Genomic DNA, 15,283 nt, shown 5'->3' on the forward strand with positions numbered 1-15,283 from the left:
GTGATCCAGAGTTGTCTGATTGGATGCTAAAATATCATGGTGTGATCGAATCATTGATTGAACCATGTTTGCCCCAAGAGCGGAATATAAATTGACGCTTTCTGATAGTATACGTGTAGAAAACATACCTTTTTTTCCTGCCTATTCACTGGTAGCCTAAGAGGCTATTCTAGCGGGCGGGTAGGTGACCTCGCGGGGGCTCAACCTGACAGAATTTGCTAACAATAGCCCTAGCAAAAGTAGTGAAGTAGTGCTTCGCAGAATCTACCATCAGAACGGAATCGCGAGGACACTGAGAATATCCGGCGAGAAGCTCAATGGGCTAAACATTATCAACGCATAGTCGTTCAGACCCATTACCACGGAGAAACTGGCACTCTATGATTGTGTGTGCCACGAGGATGTTCTTAAGAATTATTTGAGACCGGATCATCTTCTTTATCCACTATTTAAACCGGAGTCGGAGCAGAGTTCAACCTTTGCACCTTGAACCTCAATCTCCATAAGGTATAACGCTTTACGAGAGATATTTTTCGCCACCCACAATCCGGATTTTATCCGTGTACTTGTCAGCATCAGCCAACGAATGTGAGGACCAATCGAAGCGAACCCGTGTCCAGTTAGGCAACCCTGACTCGCGTGACGTTTTATGTCGCCTTAACGTTTAGATGTGTACGAATGAAGTATGACACCACGCTTAGAGACTGGGATAAATGCATTTTTAAGGTGATTCATATTTTTAATTACAATTACTCTCTGATGAACGGTAAAATGTTCTTTGTTGACGGTACATCTAAGTCGTCGTGGCTGAATGGATATGAAGGCGTGCGCGTATGTACCATGGTTCGATTTTTGGGACATTTCTGACAAGTTTTATACGATATCCATGATTAAGGAACAATTTCGTGCGTTCAAATTCAACCCACAATAAACAAATACTAATGTGCGTAATTACTATTGGTAGGGCGATATCTAACCGCATTTGGATTGGTACCACCATCCTGTCTTTTCTACCGCGTATCATCGTCATCCTTGATTTAATATAAGAAAAAAAAAACGACCAAGCAATCTAACTCGTGCACGATAAAGAAAAGAATTGTTTTACCGTGATTCAGACAATTTATACAATTTATAAATAAATATATATATGTATATTATATTTATGTATACCTATATATGTATTAGATATTTACACTATACATACAAGTTATTATGTGACTGTTAGAAAACTTATATCTGTAGCAATTTTATATTATTCCTGAACGATGATAAGAAAATATTATAAATTATTCATAAATCGATAATGGTCTAAGACTTGAGCTATTACACGATTTATTGTGGTCGTATGTCTCCCGCTTATTCCTATTCTATGGCGTCTTAACAAGTGACACCATTGAGACATCGCTTCTCAAACTATACCTTTCAACCCGTCAATATAAAATGTCAAATTTCAGATGTCATCTAAAACCGGTGTTTTCTGACAATCACATAATTCATGACACTAGGTGTCAAAAATGTCATTTAGAATTTAAGTAAACGGAATGCTTTCGTCATATCACCAAGAGTGATTTTGATTAAAATCAAAACTACTACTTAAATTAAGAGGAAGATTGGAAGGAAGAGAGCGCGATGAAATAGATTTTGTTGTTGATAAAAGCCTCTCAATTGCGCTGGCTTGACCACTGACAGATCGTGGTCGATGATCATCCAACGTAAAAAGTTATTTCATTTCTGTTTTATTCATGCGAAAAACGTTCAGTCGGACAGCCAAGATCTGAAAAATATCCCGAAGAACCAGAGTCCTGGAACAGTCAGTACTAGTGAAGAACAGAGACGATTTCTGGTATTTGAGGCCAACGTCATTTTCGGGCCGCTAAACCATCTTGATCAGTAGTAGTATTACTTAACCATATTGATATTGCGGGTATCAATTTTGTCGCATGTGATGAAAGCATTTTATATTTAAAAAAAAAAACACGAGATCCAAATGTAATATATCAATAGAGGATAAAAATGAAATTTCGAAATTAAAAGTCTAAAATTAGACAGGTTTTCTCTCTAAAAAATGAAAATTTAAATTGATGAGTAAAACTCACACTTTTATTTGTGATAAAAAAAAACCTTTAACCAAACTAGAATAATGTTGTCATCATCATTTGTCTTTTTGTTTGAAAAAAAAAAGACGATAAAAAACCCAAAAAAACACGTTATCATTTCTTTAGGAGCTTCTGATTAGGTGTAATAATTTTATGTCCCTATCAGGTACCTGATGTTGATCGAGAAAAATGTGGATTTAAAAAAAAGAAAATTAAAAAAACAAGTGTTTTAATTACATTTTAAACATTTCTAACAGTTATGTATCGCGGTAAATTATTTAAGATTCGGAACAGTGTTTCTCAACGTCTGCGTTTTTTATTGCAAACTTTTTTTGTTTTTCGTTTTTAAAGTGTTACTGTGATTTTATTATCTTTAAGGTTGGTGAGGTGAACCTTGAACTGGTGGTCTAGTCTAGAAATAAGGTTTACAATGAACGAAAATTAAAATATATATATTTGAAAAGTGCACTTATATTTTTTAAATTTACACTAATGAAATAAATATCACAAAAGCCATAATGTGACATGCTCATCCAAAGACCAATGTAAATAATATATAGATGTGGTAGACTGTAGATATATGTAATATAGTTATACAAATACGTATGCGTTATCGTTGTAGTCAGTTTAATAACCAACATGGTAAATGATAAAACATTGATGCACGAAATTTTTTAATAACACAGCTTTCATTCATTTGGTTTTTTCGTTAAGAATTTCAATAATATTATACAGAAATAATTTAAACTTTTCTTTTTGTATTTTGTAACATAATAATAATGTGGATTAACGCGATTTTATCTTTAAAATTGATTTGACATCTCTGTTAAACGAGATCAAGGAAATTACTTTACAATATCCAGCATTCGTATGCTTTCCTACTGCTGAAGCAAGAAAAAAAATTGCGCCTTTCACTTATTATGTTGTTAATTGATAGATAATAGTAGATATATGTATATTGTTGATTTTGTGTAATTTTTTTTTTAATTATTTGTTACGTTTTTTATTAAATGTTGGTGAGCTTTTCCCACGGTTCCTATTCGAGATTTTTTATTGATGAGCTTACGGGGCTTTAAGGCACTTTTCACAATACGCACCGACGGTTCTTATGAGGGAATGTTTTGCCTTGATAATAATAAAACACGAGCCTTATTTTGTATTTAATATTAGTATTAAGATATACTGAGGAATGGGGCCAGTATGAGCACGCAGGTTTCTTTCGAAAAAATCCGAAAAGTACGAGCTAAATATATAATATTCGAAAAGTAATCTCTACAAAAATATCTTTTTTTTTAAGTTTTTGTTAGTAAATGAATTAGAAATGTGGTGCTGGATGATCTGTATCGTGTTAAAATTAAGATTGTCGTTCGTTGCTTTTATTTACTTGTTTAAAGCAACGAACGTGTATGTGTAGGTACGTTAGCGAAAAGAATTATTTATTTAAAACGACTTCACACGTCTTGTTTTGTTGATAATATTTTTATTGGATTGAAAAAAATCGTAAGGTTTTATTTTCGTAATCGGTGTAAAGGGGCAACCTTCCATAGTTTGAGAAACACTGGTCTTGTTTTTTTTAGTTTGTAAGTTAGCGCATAATATTATTATGTGGGCACCCAAAGTGTTAACCTGTATGGTTCCAAAGTATTGTTGAATGTTTTGTTAACGAGCGCTGTTCAGTTTATATATATATTTTTATTGTAGTATAATAAAGTTTATTCATATTAACGGTATTTACTCTTATTTTTTTGAGCAAACCAAATTTCCTGTGTTGTCCAAGCTTGTTTTTTTTTAATTATTAAGCTGGGTTGACAAGCTCGTGGCCTACCAGGTGTTAAGTGGTTACCGGTGCCTGTAGACATCAGCAACGTAAAGGCTACCCGCGCATCTTGAAACATGAGTTCTAAATTCTCAGTTTTTACAGTACAACAGCTGCTCCACTTTACAAACCGAAACGTATTACTGCTTCACGGCAGAAATAGGCAGGGTGGTGGTACCTACCCGCGCAGACTCACAAGAGGTCCTACCACCAGTAATTACGCAAATTATAATTTTGCGGGTTTGATTTTTATTACACGGTATTATTCCTTCACCGCGGAATTCAATCGTGAACATTTGTTGAGTACGTATTTCATTAGAAAAATTGGTACCCGCCTGGGATTCGAAGACTGGTGCAACGCTCAACACGAATACACCGGACGTTTTTACCCTAATTTATTTTGAGATCTTAAAGAAATTGAATAGAAATACTCTTGGACCCTGTTTTATTAATTTACAAAAACAGCGTATTAAGCTGCCTAAGCATTTTATGCTCTAAATTTAGCAATCATGATTACTGTATTATCCCAACGCGTCGAGTAATCTACAACAAACTCTTGTTGCGAGGAGGTGGTCACGACCATCAGCATTAAGGAAACTGAAGTGAGGAGGAGGATGGGCAAGACACCACCACTTTGAAGTAGCCCTCCGCTGCTGATCACCAAAGTTTTAGATGGATTCGATACCCAGACCGTCTTGAAGATCTAATTGTAATAATTAATGTACCACGGCGCCCCGATGCTCAACGTGCAAAAGCGGGCTTGAATTGTCTGATAAGAGTCTATACATAAATAGGCCGCATGATAGAACACCGCAGTGATCACATAGATCATTTATAGGGCAAATGCAAGTTTTATAAAGTGTCACCTTTTTACGAAGAGACATTTTACTCGTTTAAAAATTGGGGTCTGCCGAAGAAAAGCGTGGCATGGTCGCAGGCAGATATTACGCGAGGGCGAGAGGTCATAGATGCTTCCAGAATGACGTTCAGATATTTGTCCTCCTTAGCTAGGGATTTAGCTAGCCCAGAATTTTGGACGAATAGGGTGATCGGAGGTATTTCAAACAACTACCTACATCTCAAAATAAATCTAAGCTAAATAATCTTCATTTCTTTTTGCTCTATTTCACTCTTCATACAATTATTATTGTTTTACTCTTCATTGTACAAAAAATAAACACTATAGTAAATAATAAGAAATCAAATAAAACACAAGAATATATAAAATTTAAAGATTTCGTTAAATAAATATGAAGCTGTATATGTCTGATACCTTCCTGTATTAGAAAAACTAAAATATTAATGTCATTTACGTCAATTTGAATAAACCGGTAGAGGTAGTAGTAAAGCATTGTTTAGATGTGTAAATATTGCAGTTGGAGATTAAAATAATAAAAAGCGCATTTAAAATAAATCCATTAAGGTATCTTGTTATGTGCTAGAAGTCGTATTCGTAATATCTTCAAATCTGGACGAAGTTACAATGATTGCCGCTTCTGAACCACTGGTAAGTATTTTTAAAAACAATAAATAAAACAAATTACTTAATATTATTAAACTAAAATAGCTTACCTATGATATTACAACTATTCTTAAATTTTAGTTGAGTATTCCTGTAGTGTAGTTTAGTTTAGAATGCATTTCTAAAAGTAATAAATAACAATACTAATTTACAAACATTTACCAAAAAAAAACTGTAATTGAAACCTGATCATACTTATATAATTGTTATGGTGATTGAAATGCACATTTGAGACATCGACCTCAATTCTCAAGGTTAATAGTGGCATTATCATATTGTCACATACAGTTGATACTGTCATTGATAAGCACCAGTAACTACTTAACACTAGCAGGGCTTTGAGCATGCTCATCCGTTATGCAATAAAAGAAACAAGGTGAACAGCACATGAAAGAAAATGATTTGAAAATCAAACAGAACATGCAATGATGTACAGAAATCTGGTAATCAAATTTTCAGGAGTTTGTGCCACATGGCAGGACCGTGTTGGCGAACCATCCAGGTCAGATCTACGGCAAAGGTCACAATACTTCGGCCTCCGAGAACTCTCTGCTTTACAAACTTACCAACTGTGCTATTAAAGATGAGAGCTTGCTCGAAAACAAGAACAATGAAGCACGAGAGTGGTGGTGTATAAGAGAGGTGTTTTATAGAGAACAAAATGGTAAAATAATACTAAACAATATTGTAAAATTTTTATAAGTGTAAATCTGAAGATATAAGTTGACCAAATTGTATTTCTGTCTGTAATTCGTCATGTTACTCGTGACGAAAGTAGATGACAAGTAGTACAAACACATAGAGACATTTAAATATTCAACCATAAAGCAGTACCTGGTAAAAAAAGCAGTTTGATAACAAGCTGAAATATAAAAAATTGTTGAATTGAGAACCCCCTTCTTTTTGAAGTCAGTTAAATAACATTAAATTACATATTATATGTAAATAATAATTTTTACAACAGTAAACAATTTGGAGTATGATAGGAAATGTTGCAAATAGTTAATTTAATCTTATTAAATAGAAGATTCACTTACATCTTATGAATTGTATGTTATATTTTTAAATATTCATCATCTGGCCTTCTTGGTGAGGGTAATACCATCTAAAGGAATAAAATCATTGCATTTAAATAAATCATTATAATCATTATTAGTCCTTGATACAGGAACAATTTTTTAGTTAATCAAAGTTGTCAAATCTCTCTTACTAATAGTAGGGCATCTTGTGAGCTTGCATAGGGTCTATCTCCCTGAATATTTCTGCACCAAACATAATGCTCTTTGCTTTGAAGGGTGACATACTCGTTGAATGATAAAAATAAATTTAGAAATCATGCCTCAAGGTGAGCGGTGGCATTAACATTATTGATATCTATGGGTTTCAATAATCACTTCTCACCGTTTGGGCCGTGAGCTTGCCCATCCATTTAAACTATGATAAAAATAAAATTGGTAAAAATTACATTGAAAATTTCCATTTGATAGGTCAAGTTAATACAATGGTGTTAAAATAGTCTGTCATAGTACAGTAGGGTTGATTTTGGATTGTCAAATAGGTCTAAACTCTTGATTTGAAGTAAAATAAATAGTAATAATGAGACCTCGGAATAATGAACTTATTTTAATTTAGATGTAGAAGATGAACCGGAACCTAAATATGATAATTCCGAATCATTCCGACCACCAAGTCGTCTCAAACCTGACTTCAACATTTCAATCAAATCCGAACTGATGACTGCGAAGAAAATGGAGACTGAGTGCATTTCATCTGCGGGGCCATCACGAGGAAGCAGTGCCAACAGTTCCAGTAACTTATCCAAGAAATTCAATCTAAGTTCTGGTCAGAACAATACGAAGAACCGCCCCTTGAATCACAAAACTGATTGCTCATATGAAGAAGAGTTGTATGTGAAAGGCTGCACTGCTATCTGGTCTAAAGGTTAGTTGTCCTTCGAGATATTTGTATAAGGATTCCTAAAAGCTAAAATGATCAAAACAAAACACACAAAATTGCTCAACATAAATGTCTTTTGAACAAAGTTCATAATATTGTGAATCGATAATCAAAGGCAAAAATTGTGTGTGTGTTTCACATGAGAAAATTAATGTGTGCTGTCACCTGATTTCTGAAATTACACTATATTATTATGCATTCCAAACAGCACTGAAATAGTGATTTCAAGAATCACTTGCACTACAGTCTTTGTTTTTTCAGAATGCTTTTCTTCTCAACTCCTTACTTACTCTTTACTCCTTTTTGAGTAGTGCTTAAACAAGTTATTGTTCATTCTAAAAAAATCCTTTTACAAAACCATTCCCTAAAGCTTAGTAAATCATTCATCAGCTAATTAGTAAATCAGCATTACTAGTCTATATTTTAGGTTCATCTTTTGTTAAGTTTTGGTTTATCTCATTCAATTCACTTGACGAAACATTGAAAAAAAAATCAGTGATGTTACCCAAATAAAACTTTTTTTTTTCATTTCGATACAAAATATGTAAGGATTAATAGCTTGAAACATCAATTATAATTGATTACATTCTTTTAGGCCTGATTTCAACACCAGCAACTAAAATATCTGGACCGGAACAAAGAGAAACAATCAGCTGTTATACGATAGACAGTCCCATAAAACATGCAGTCTTTTGTAATTTTCATGTAGACATAAATAATACCATGTTAATAGACGCTCTAAATTCACAAATCGGCGATTTCAAAAAGAACATCAAAGTAGAAGATACCACAGAGCATATTAAAACCAAGATCATGCCGTCCATTATATTATTTGACAGTAAATGCATGAGGACCTATGCTTCGGACGGTCGTGAGTATATAACGAGCATTCCGTTCCAAGTTAAAAACGTGTGGCCGATGAAATACGGTGTTTTACTCGAAAAGGAGGCCAAACCAAGTGCTCAGAATTCAATGTTGCCAACTTCGTTCATGAAATTCAATGATTCTCACAATAGCACTTTCTGCAAATCGAAAACCACGTTTCCGTTCAATATGAGCGCGAAATTACGGGCCGAATCGCTATCGGTCTTCGAACAGGACGTCCCGCTGCCCACTTGCTTTTCGTTGGTACATCCACTGGACGAGGTCACGCCGGTGCTGATGAAGTCCCCCACCCACGGCCTCCAGTACTTCAGCGACGGGGATCTGCAAATAATATTTGTGAATACTAATCCGAGTATAATGTTGTTATACGACTGGAAGTTATCGTCGCATTCGCTTTGGAGAATCCGTAAGGCCACGAGAGATGAATGCCTGACCATGTGCCCCAACGTCAACACGACGACCACAGTTTTCAGTCAGTCCGACTATATCGGCAGCCCGATGCACAGTCACAGGAACACGAGCAACTGGACAGTGTTGGGCAGTCCATTCCAGTCGCGCAGAGCACCGGGCAGTCCAGTGACGTCACGATCAAAGCTCAACAGTCCCATGGCGAATGTTTTTCATCAGCAAGGGCTGTCGCCTCACGCCTCAATAGGACAAGCCTCTTCGACGTCAATGATGGCCAATACGTTGCCCCAAAACCCGCCAGCTTTGCCGCTGTACCCAGACGTATGCCTTGATCACATATGGACCGATTCCCAAACGATCAGGCGTGATCCCTTGGATAACGTGAGCGGACTTAAAACCTTTTTACATACAGACCTGGTCGGCCACGACTATCTATGTTTCATTGTGAAAACGATGGGCACGAGCAAGTTGCAGATATTGAGGTTGCAAAAGTCGCATTCTCACGGGCAATCTTCGAAGACCAATCTGATAGTTGGCGCCGTTTCGACTGTGCTCGCCAAAGATGCGGTCGTGCTGGACCACCTGAAGATGATGGCTTTGATTGATGAAGCCGGGAACATTATTCTGCAGTCTGGGAACAACATTGTTGGCAAGGTATGAAGTATCTCAAGTAAATACTCGTAGCTAATTCTCGGGAACAAAGTCCCTACAATATTGCTCACAAAAGGTACCTTAGCGTAGTATACCGGGAGGTTCTTAATTTTTATATCTGAAAGTTTTTTTTTTGGCACTTAATAGTGAGTGGCTACCGTTACTCATGGACATCAACAATTCTGTGAGCAAAGCTAAGCTTCTGCCTAACGCTGAGTATTCGCAAATCTTCGTTTGAAGTCGGACATGTCTAGCACTCTAGAAACGTCTTCGAGGGATTCCAAATCGGCATAGTATCTAACATAAAATAACTTTGGAAAGGCACTGGACGAATACTGCTGCGGTAGCGGTGCGACGGAATAAACGAGAACGCGGGATCATCTCGGAACAATTCCTCGGAGTTCTGCCCGTGGAACATATCGACGGTTGAAAGGCAAACGTGACTAAGCGACAATAACTGCTTTATACATAAATGATAGGCAGTAACCATATTCGATGCGCAAAAAAATATATATTTCTAGGTCTATTAAAATCATTTCAATCCTACAGCTAGAGTCGTTAAAATATATATATATATATATATATATTTATATTTTCTGGTATTTCAACTTTAAATTAGTCTACTGTAAAGTTCACGTATTGTCGCTTAGTCACGTTTGCCTTTCAAGCGTCGATATGTACATCATATCAATTAAAGTGCCGTGTCTGAGTCGGCTGGTGTGTGGGCGCAGGTGCACGTGGGCGGGGTGCTGGCGCGGCTCATGGACTCCCCGTACACGAAGCGGTCCAGCTTCCAGTCGCCCTTCCCGCGGCGCAGCAGCCTGCTGCCCAGCCGCTGCGCCGACGCCTCCGCCTTCGACGACTCCGCGCTGCACCTGCTGTCGCCCGTGCCGCACGCCGCCGCCTCCAGGCCGACGCACAAGGAGCCTCTGGGTCAGTTCATACTCACACACGCACAAGACTACATTTTGAAGTCGTCGTGGCCTAAAGGATAAGACGTCCGGTGCATTCGTGTTGAGCGATGCAACGGTGTTCGAACCCGCCAGCAGGAACCAATATTTCTAATAAAATACGTACTTAACAAATGTTCACGACTGACTACCACGGTGAAGGAATAACATCGTGTAATAAAAATGAAACCCGCAAAATTATAATTTACGTAATTACCGCCTATTTCTGCCGTGAAGCAGTAATGCATTTGTTTGAAGGGTGGGGCAGCCGTTGTAACTATACTTGAGACCTTAGAACTTATATCTCAAGGTGGGTGGCGCATTTAGGTTGTAGATGTCTATGAGCTCCGGTATCCACCTAACACCAGGTGGGCCGTAAGCTCGTCTACGCATCTGAGAAAATAATAAAAATATTTTTTCATATTTGATAACCTTAAGTTAAGTTTTCTCCTGTATTATGGTTAGATGGATGTGTGGTGTGGTGTGGTGTGGTGTGGCAGGTCTGACGGGTCTGTGCGACGCGGCGGGCGCGCGGCTGACGCTGCGGTTCGACTCGCGCGTGATGTACCGCGTGGCGCTGCCGGCGCTGTGCTGCTCCGCGCTGGTGGCCCGCTGCCGCGCCGCGCTCACCGCCATCCTGCCCAGAGACGTCTGCATGCAGGTACCACGCATGTTGTCCTATTGTACTTGTAGATGCAGTACTAGTAGTGCTGCTCCTAACCGTTTTGGGTAGGCGCTGTCACGAATAGTGAGTATGAATATGTACTGCTTTGAATAGTTTATTGAAGATAAAAATATACACAAACAAACAAAGTGGTATGAATAAGTACGAACATGTAAGAGTAGTAAAGGCACTGACACGAACGATGGGCACCACAGCGAATATCAATATAAACTGCCCTCAGTTTTTTAAGATTCCGAAGTGTTGAACAACAATAATGGATGATTGCCTAAATTCATAAGCGACAGCGATTTTGTCGAATTGTAAGGCGGTTGCCCAAATAGTGGCGGGTAACTGAGTCGCCACAAACTCAACCACAAAACAACAAGGTTGAAAGTCGTATCTTGAATTGGTTAGAACCGTAATAATATACCGAATAACATTTTTTGACGTGAATACTTCTTTAAAATTGCTTCCATAGGGACGTAATTCAAAGAAACGAATGATAACAAAATCGGGTAATACAGTTTCTTGTTTTAACTACATGTCTATAATCCCAACCAAAATTTCAATTATACCACTAGATAGCTAAAGAATCAAATAATTTATTACGATAAGTAAGGACTGTAACAAAACGCGCGCGGGGGAGGGGCAGCCCCGCCATTTTGTAGGCCATTTTGCTGGGTGTCGAGATTTCCATTTAGTATAACTTTTGACTCAGTGAAGCTACGACGTTCATTTAAGTTTTAATCGTCAGCTCTCATCAAAATCTATCAATTATATGTATAACATTAGTAACAAATTGTGACTCTGAATATAATAAATAAGATGTTAAAATAATATAAAAAATATAATGTCGGTCTATAGGTACGCGTCGGAAAGCCAATTCAAAATACAGGAATCGTATTTAGTTGAAAAGGGCATCTCAACAGCAATCGAATGATACCAATAAAATACCATATGATCGAGTCAAGCAGTGCCGACAACCATATTATATTATATTTTTATTACGTAGCATTGATTATTTTCTAAACCCATTAAATGAAACAGTTGCCATCATAAATAAAAAAAGGATACCCGGAGGACTTCTTATGATTATGATATACATAAATAATAATATTTTATATAGAAATTATTATTATACATACCCGTTACGAGATGTATTCACGTACAACAAACGGCCGTGTCCATAACACAGCCACACCCACTCTTATTATTGCTGATGGTAGCGCTTAGCTCTCACCGTTAAGTATCAATGTCTTGCCTACGTCCGTCGCAAAGAAGTCAGTCACATTGCAGTTTCAAGGGCGCCTCATCCAACCACTGTCTCTTTATATAACAAGAAAATAAATACAAATACAATTGTTCATAATAAAATTAATAAATTCCAGTTTACATGGTACTCCATTATTAAGACATTGTTTTTGTTTATTACCATTGTAGTCAAAGTTAGTCTTATGCTCGGATCTATTTCAAAGTAAATAGTCTGTCACACATGGACATCACCAATGCCCGGGTACAGCCAGACCCCACTCCGACTGAACAAAGCACTCGTGATTATTTTCCAGGTAATAATCAAATGGTACGGCGTTCGCAACGCGCCCGGCTCGCAGGACCTCACCCCGGAGCAAGAGTGGAACATGTTCTCCGGCCTCCTGCTCTCACTCATCGGGTACGACGTCGAGAAACTACAGTCGCAACACAACGACGAGACCGAACAAACGGAGGTCGTCAGCAAGAAACAGAAAACGTCCAGCGACGGAACTCTAGAAGACTGGGACTATTTGCTGAACTCGAGACTGCATAAGAACTTCAGTGAACCGTTATCGATAATGCTGAACCTCCCTATCGCGGGCATCGATACGAAACAGCACCACAAATCGACTATCGATACGGGCGCCGCCTCCCAGTTCAACTCCAACGCCATGCTGTTCCCCTACACCATGCAGATACTGTTCGCCTTTCATCTACTGTACGAGGAAACCAAACTGAACACGCTGTTGTACAGCGATTTGAAGCCCTTATCGATATTCTTGTATCGATTATCGAGAGATTTGAAACTCGATTCTTACGTCAATCACTACTGGTTGGACTTCCCGACTGATTTTGACATTGAGTACGAGGACGGCGACTCCTTGATATCGGATAATTGCGCCAGTAAATTGAACGAACCCAGCTACTTCACCAAGGAGCCGCCGAATGTGTTCTTTTATCTGGATTCGATGTTGAAAGAGGCCGACGTTGGTCTCTACCCGCATCTGCTCGACGTAAATAACACGTCCAGGGACCTCATTGAAGTAAGTATAGCTAGTTCTATTACATTAATATTTCGTACTTATGTCCTAAGTTATTAATCAGTTATTGAACGATATCTGAGCATATTATTTCAGAACACAAAAAAATGAACTAGAAAATGTTTTAAAATGCATTTCGATAAATATCGATATTTGGTAGTCCACCACGAGTTCGTCGGGTCATTTTTTTGTCGGGAGTATATCGTTTCCTCCTACGTCGTGCAGGAGGAACGTACACAGAATAGCCGTGTAATGTACGTGGGTGGGTGCCTTATGCAGAAGATGGACCGGATATAACATTTTGACGATCGAAAACCTGTATCTAACAATTACAGAATAAGATAGGCGGGGGCAGGGGGATGCATATCTCCTTATCGTTTATCGTCTATTCATCTTATTAAAAGCAATGACGTTAAAGGCTTCGTCAAACAGAACGCGTAATTAGCGCGCGTCAGAACGCTACGCTATGACGCCGAGACGTGATGTACTACTGTGGTAACATACCGTCACACAGAGCGCCAGCGCTATAAGCGCTATAGCGCTGGCGCTCTGTTTGACGGTATGTTACCAAAGTATTACAACACATCGAGGCTTCATAGCGCGGCGTTAGTTTAGCGCTCTGACGCGCGCTAAGTACGCGTTCTGTTAGACGAAGGCTTAAGATCTGAATGTGTACGCCAGGTGGTGAGCACTGCGGGCTGCGGCCGCGGCGGCGTTAGGCGCGTGGGCGGGCGCGAGCACGTCGCCAGCAGCACGCCGCGGGCACGCGCGCCCCCGCACCGCCCCCACGCCGCCGCCGTGCTGCTGCTGTGTCAGCGAGGTACGTACTGTGTGCGGCGCGCGGGCGGGCGCGAGCACGTCGCCAGCAGCACGCCGCGGGCACGCGCGCCCCCGCACCGCCCCCACGCCGCCGCCGTGCTGCTGCTGTGTCAGCGAGGTACGTACTGTGCGCGGCGCGCGGGCGGGCGCGAGCACGTCGCCAGCAGCACGCCGCGCGCCGCCGCACCGCCCCCACGCCGCCGCCGTGCTGCTGCTGTGTCAGCGAGGTACGTACTGTGCGCGGCGCGCGGGCGGGCGCGAGCACGTCGCCAGCAGCACGCCGCGCGCCGCCGCACCGCCCCCACGCCGCCGCCGTGCTGCTGCTGTGTCAGCGAGGTACGTACTGTGCGCGGCGCGCGGGCGGGCGCGAGCACGTCGCCAGCAGCACGCCGCGCGCCGCCGCACCGCCCCCACGCCGCCGCCGTGCTGCTGCTGTGTCAGCGAGGTACGTACTGTGCGCGGCGCGCGGGCGGGCGCGAGCACGTCGCCAGCAGCACGCCGCGCGCCGCCGCACCGCCCCCACGCCGCCGCCGTGCTGCTGCTGTGTCAGCGAGGTACGTACTGTGCGCGGCGCGCGGGCGGGCGCGAGCACGTCGCCAGCAGCACGCCGCGGGCACGCGCGCCCCCGCACCGCCCCCACGCCGCCGCCGTGCTGCTGCTGTGTCAGCGAGGTACGTACTGTGCGCGGCGCGCGGGCGGGCGCGAGCACGTCGCCAGCAGCACGCCGCGCGCCGCCGCACCGCCCCCACGCCGCCGCCGTGCTGCTGCTGTGTCAGCGAGGTACGTACTGTGCGCGGCGCGCGGGCGGGCGCGAGCACGTCGCCAGCAGCACGCCGCGCGCCGCCGCACCGCCCCCACGCCGCCGCCGTGCTGCTGCTGTGTCAGCGAGGTACGTACTGTGCGCGGCGCGCGGGCGGGCGCGAGCACGTCGCCAGCAGCACGCCGCGGGCACGCGCGCCCCCGCACCGCCCCCACGCCGCCGCCGTGCTGCTGCTGTGTCAGCGAGGTACGTACTGTGCGCGGCGCGCGGGCGGGCGCGAGCACGTCGCCAGCAGCACGCCGCGCGCCGCCGCACCGCCCCCACGCCGCCGCCGTGCTGCTGCTGTGTCAGCGAGGTACGTACTGTGCGCGGCGCGCGGGCGGGCGCGAGCACGTCGCCAGCAGCACGCCGCGCGCCGCCGCACCGCCCCCACGCCGCCGCCGTGCTGCTGCTGTGTCAGCGAGG

The 15,283-nt window shown here is 41.8% G+C and overlaps 1 protein-coding gene across 1 annotated transcript in view; it reads left to right on the forward strand.

Moving 5' to 3' along the window:
• The first annotated feature begins 5,228 nt into the window (after positions 1-5,228).
• shtd (anaphase promoting complex subunit 1) overlaps positions 5,229-15,283 on the forward strand; it is a 32,276-nt gene continuing 22,221 nt past the window's right edge. Inside the window, exons 1-8 of the mRNA XM_089734880.1 lie at positions 5,229-5,419; positions 5,894-6,098; positions 7,067-7,375; positions 7,986-9,337; positions 10,066-10,267; positions 10,785-10,945; positions 12,514-13,242; positions 13,921-14,059. Coding sequence (XP_089591006.1) covers positions 5,396-5,419; positions 5,894-6,098; positions 7,067-7,375; positions 7,986-9,337; positions 10,066-10,267; positions 10,785-10,945; positions 12,514-13,242; positions 13,921-14,059 — 3,121 coding nt within the window. The 5' untranslated portion in view covers positions 5,229-5,395. The remainder of the gene's footprint in view (positions 5,420-5,893; positions 6,099-7,066; positions 7,376-7,985; positions 9,338-10,065; positions 10,268-10,784; positions 10,946-12,513; positions 13,243-13,920; positions 14,060-15,283) is intronic.

The sequence above is a fragment of the Bombyx mandarina genome, chromosome 18, assembly GCF_030267445.1.
Source record: "Bombyx mandarina strain Sakado chromosome 18, ASM3026744v2".
In the NCBI taxonomy this organism is placed as follows: domain Eukaryota; kingdom Metazoa; phylum Arthropoda; class Insecta; order Lepidoptera; family Bombycidae; genus Bombyx; species Bombyx mandarina.